The sequence below is a fragment of the Apteryx mantelli genome, chromosome 3 (assembly GCF_036417845.1).
Source record: "Apteryx mantelli isolate bAptMan1 chromosome 3, bAptMan1.hap1, whole genome shotgun sequence".
NCBI classification, from domain to species: Eukaryota; Metazoa; Chordata; class Aves; order Apterygiformes; family Apterygidae; genus Apteryx; species Apteryx mantelli.
In genome coordinates, this window is record NC_089980.1 from 76,412,455 (window position 1) to 76,417,939 (window position 5,485).

At 37.7% G+C, this 5,485-nt stretch overlaps 1 protein-coding gene across 1 annotated transcript; it reads left to right on the forward strand.

The window, feature by feature from the left end:
• Positions 1–727: 727 nt before the first annotated feature.
• Positions 728–1,789, forward strand: TAAR1 (trace amine associated receptor 1). The gene has a single exon (XM_013958963.1). It carries the CDS (start codon positions 728–730, stop codon positions 1,727–1,729), a length of 1,002 nt encoding a protein of 333 aa, XP_013814417.1. The 3' UTR covers positions 1,730–1,789.
• Positions 1,790–5,485: the final 3,696 nt, after the last annotated feature.

The window sequence follows — 5,485 nt, forward strand, 5'->3', positions numbered from 1 at the left end:
GATCCCAGCTGGGAGGAATGAGAAGGATTTTGAGAAGTAGTGTCAGCAGTTTGGCCGTCAATGTAGCAGCAGGTTGAGGAGGGGGTGATCCTTGAGTCAGTGAGTTGCAGAACACAGACTGTGTTTTGATAAAGGTGAAGCTTCCCGCAAACTTTCTTGTTCTCCATGTATTGTCAGTTACTTTTTTCTTTTACTTTCCGTTTTAGACTTGTAGACCTTAGATTTATATATCAAATCAATAAAATGAGCTTCAGAAATGAAAATTACTGATTTTCATGACTAAAGTGGGAGCTGCAGGATTCAGGTTAATTTTGCAGAAGGAGAGTAGGACTGTTTAGAAAAACAACGAAAAAACAAAGCTTAAAAGAAGAAATTTGGGCAGAGTTTCCCATCTCCCTGATAGACAAGACATCCCCCAGTGTAGGTCTCTGGGAGCTACTGCTGTTCTGGTGTGAGGACTTCCCATTATACAGCTTATTTGGTCAAATGAGATTCCTACTTTAAGGCAGTCTAATGATAATAGTGTAATTCTGTTAAAAGTGTAATTACAAAATAGCTTCATCCTTAATTAATAGGTATTTATGATTTTTTTTTTCTGCTTGCAGTTCCTTGTGCAGTACTTTCACCAAAGAAAGAAATAAACAGCTGTAAATGTATCTCAGCATTAGGACAACCAGTATCCATGACATATCCTGTATACTTAAATGGATCTGAGCTCTCAGGAAGGATGCAGCTGTGTTGTGAATCCGTAAATGGCTCTTGCATAAAAAGCACCTGGTCAAACAGTATCCGCATTTCCATGTATATCGTCATGGCTTTCATTATTCTGGCCACAGTAGTTGGAAATCTGACAGTTATCATCTCAATATCACATTTCAAGCAGCTCCATACACCTACCAATTTCCTGATACTTTCCATGGCTACAGTTGACTTTTTGCTGGGATTCTTCATCATGCCTTACAGCATGGTGCGCTCTGTTGAGCACTGCTGGTATTTTGGGAAGTTCTTTTGCAAGATCCACACGAGCATGGACATTATGCTGAGCACAGCTTCCATCTTCCATCTCTCCTTTATATCTGTTGATCGTTACTATGCTGTTTGTGATCCTCTGAGATACAAATCAAAGATAAATACTTTTGTCATCCTGGTCATGATATTCATAAGTTGGACTGTTCCTGCGGCTTTTGCTTTTGGGATGATCTTTCTAGAGCTGAACCTGAGAGGGGCAGAAGAGATTTATAATCACATCCATTGTGCAGGAGGATGCTTTGTTTTTTTTAGTGAAACTTCAGGTGTTGTGGCCTCCATGGTGTCTTTTTACATTCCTGGATTTGTTATGCTGTACATCTATAGGAAAATATACTCTATAGCCAAGAGGCAAGCAAGATCCATTGATGCCATTAGCCAAAAAAAGATACAATTTGAAATGAAGCACCACATTTCATGCTGCAGAGAAAGGAAAGCTGCAAAGACACTAGGCATAGTGATGGGAGTATTTCTCATATGCTGGAGTCCATTCTTCTTCTTTACAGCAACCAATCCATTTATGAATTACGTGACACCTCCTATTCTCATTGATGCTTTGGTTTGGTTTGGTTATTTAAATTCTACATTTAATCCAATTGTTTATGCATTTTTTTACATTTGTTTTCGCAGGGCATTAAGGATGGTTCTGTTTGGAAAAGTTTTTAAACAAGACTCTTCCAGGACTCAATTATTTCTAGAGTAACATGCTTCAAATGTCTGGATTCATTGGTCTGAATTTTTGCCTGAAGGCTGAAGTACTTGAAATAACAGCTGAAAATGAGGGAAACAAGACCTATTTGTTTATTCACTTATCAAATTTGGTTCAAGTAGATAACCGACTATTGTGTCTTAAATCTTCCTTCAATACAGATTGGGAATTGAATGTGGTGCTTTGGTTACAATTATTTATAATACATAAGAGAGCAAGACTTCAGTTTAAAAAACTTTACAGCAGCTAATAAAGGGATGATTCTGATATAACGGATTAATTTTTTTCTTTTTTGAGAAAGATGTGGTTATATTACAATGTTTATATTTATTTGCTGTCCTCTAGAAAGAGCAGAAAAGCCTTTCCTTTTGAATTTCTATATGTTTTTGAATGATAAACCAAAACTTTTAAGTTATGTGCTTCACCTTCAGTATGTATTCAGTGGTCAAATTAGGCCACTATACTAACTAGGCCATGCTAGTGCTTCCACTGTGTACACCAGTACGCTCCACAGAGGGAAGACGAAGCAAAAGAGAAGTCATGTTGATCCTTCTCTTTACATTTCAACTAATGCTTTTCAATAATGAGTCTGTCATTTAAAGAAAGGCTTTGAGGCTTAATGAGATCAAAGACATGTTTAATGAGATCAAAGATAAGCAAAAATATGACATACAGAATAAAAAGGGATACTGAAAAGGAATACTGAACCTAACAATGATAGAAAGTGATGTTTGTAGCATTTGGGTAATGAAGTCTGTGGTGTAAAATATATGCCATTTGCATATTTCAGAACTTTTTTTGGCTAGGACATATTGTTATTTTGTCTGACATAGCAATGCTATGACAATTGGTGAGGAAAGTAAGTAGAGAATTATTATAGAAATGCTAAGATTAGTCTGAATTGAGGGCGAATGGGGCAGCTCAGATATAGAAGCACCAGAAGGAATGGCAGAAGCACCATGAAAATGCTATGGGTTGAGGGCAGCTAGATTGGCAGGTTGTCAAGATCAAATCTGTGTGCAGCTTCTTAGGAAACCCAGACTGGAACACAAAGAACAGGTAAGTAAATCAAAAATTAGCTGAAGAAGACACAGAGGTTGTCAGTTTTTAATCTATGACCTGGTTTTGCTAGAATTAACATATCACCAAACAGAAGGAAATAATACCTCTCTGGCCTGATCCTGCAACATCTGGCTAGACTATTAAGGACTGGTACTAGGAATGGACTAGTACCTGAGAAAAGACTATGGAGAGAAATCGATGACTCTGTGTTGAAATAAGAGGTATGCTCTGTGGTAAATGATGCTCTCCATTCATGCTGCTGGGAGAAGTGCACACTATTTGTGTATCTTGTCTTTCTTTTCTGTGGTTTGTATAGCACTGAGCACAAGGAGTGTAAAAGTTGAATGATGTTAATTCCAGCCAAGCAAAATATCAGGATTCACAATTGTCTCTTTTACTTTTTCATTGCAATCCTGTAATTTTGTACACACCATAATTACATAAAAGGGAACAATGGCTGGAATGGCTGAAACACATCAGCAAATGTACTGTGAAAGATAATATGACTGTTTTAGTACTTTATCTATCTCACAGAAATAAAGTTAAGATCAGAAATTCTATCATTCTGATAAATAAGCTGATAATTTAACCACTTGCTTTTTTTTCCTCCATCCCTGGTGAGGTAGGCCCAATGCAGTTCATTTTCTCATGTTCAGCAATAACTTCTGAAGTGAATTGTGTGGTCACTTGGAAAATCTGTATCTCTCTTGAAATAAAAGTTTCATAGCTGTTGGGAGGTAATACCTTTCTTCTGGCAGTGTTACGGCTTGAAGTTTGGTGATCTTTCCCTAAGAGGAACATTGCCCATCTGAGGCTTTTCAGGGAAATTTAGTAAATTTGTTGTATATTAACATAGTCCCTTCAGGAAGTCAAAGGAGCTGTTACTTCTTTCCCCTCATCTGCTCTCTGTCTGGGATGAATACCTCAAAGACAGTGTGGCAACATCAGATGCAAGACTTTTGCTGTTTGTGGGCAAATGGGTTGGCACTGTCATGTTTTCCTTAAGTAGGAACAGATGAGGCCATCAAGTCACCCTGAACTCCATTCAGTTGTTCAAACATAAGTGTCTAGTGCCACTTGATATGCCTTAAAGTGTCCCACCTAGCCTTCAGCTGCTGTCCTGGAAGAATAAGTGTCCACAGGTCTCATTTCAGGTCTGCCAGCCCCAAACAGATATCTCAAATACTCCAGGGCACTGCAAATGGCATTAAATGCCTATGTCATTTAGGCAAATAAATTGATCCCACTGTTTTTAGCATTTCCTTTTATGAGTCTGTTCAAACTTCTGCATATTCCAAACATTTGGGAAGCAGAAAATTCAAGCTATATTTCAGTCTGGGGAACAGGAGCTGGAGTCTTCCAATAAAGGCACTGAATGTGCACAACAGGTACACTGTATTTCCAAGGACACTCAGTAGAGTCCTACAGATGTATCCACTTTATTATCCAAAATGTCTCCCTTACTGAAAATGGGAAATGTTCCCATTTTGTGCATTTAATTGTTAAAAATCAATGTATGATAACGAGTTATATTTCTTTTTTTCTTATAAAGACCAGGAAGTATACCAATTCTGCTGATTTGCCTACTTCTGAAAAAAAAAACCCAAAAAACCCACAGAGAAATAAGCCTATTCTGTTTCACTTTTAAACTCTGCTAGGATGGAAGAGAACTTTTCTTGAGCATAAATAATGAGCAGTCAGATTCAGCTCTATGCTGTACTCAGCTGAGAGCTTTTCTACTGCCTAGAAATTGTCTTCAAACTTTTCCTTGAACATTTTTGGCCTTTGTTCCTCCACTGAATGCACTTTAAGGAGAATTTTTTGTTTATGTTGAAGAACTTTTAACTCCAAAAGCAGCGCAATCTTCTCTGAGATGTTGTTACAACTATTAACCTTTTCAGTTTCGTGTTTGTGACTCTTGCAAACATATGTGAAATACCATGTTATGCACCTTTCCCCAACTTTTCCTTTTATACTCTTATGTTCTAAACCTCTGTCTTTTTGCATTTCATTTTTATGTAAAGTGTTGTCATCTTTCACAATTTTGTAGTAGGATTATAAATATCTTTCTCTGCCTGGGGCAACTGAAAAGCAAGTCCCCAGGGCCTGTATAATCGTCAAAAGTACGATCCCATCTGATTGTCTTGCCTTTCATGAGTAATCATTTCCTGTGTCTACACAATTCAACATCTTCCTGAAAATCTGGAGACATCTACCGTATTTCCAAAGAACTAGCTCTGCTAGAGGTCATAACTGATCAGTCTCTTTTCATAATTTTTTATGACATTCTTTCTGGCATTTTCTTCTGGTTCCAGGAGATGTTTGTGAAAGAGTATGACCCAGCTTGCTTGCAGGATAGTTTAAATCGAGCACACACTTCTGCACCCAGTGCCTAGACCTTCTGTGTGCAACGCAATCCACTTAAAACTATAAAACCCAGTCCCACATTCCTGAAGGCTGATAGTCATCTAACCTAAATTTAGACATGTAAAAGTTAGGCACTGCATCTGCTCTTGTCATTGCTAACTCTTTTTATACTCACAGCAGAAAACTAGTCACCTCCAGAGGGTGGTTTATCTCACCAGTTTATCCATTTTTAAATGAAATTAATTTCCTCTGCAGATGTTCTTTCTCTCTCTGCCAAGAGGAATCTTCTTGTCACGAGCATAGATTTTAAGATAATTTTAG

Excerpts from the sequence above, each read along its gene's own strand:
- TAAR1 (XM_013958963.1), top strand. The coding sequence starts at position 728 with ATGCAGCTGTGTTGTGAATCCGTAAATGGCTCTTGCATAAAAAGCACC.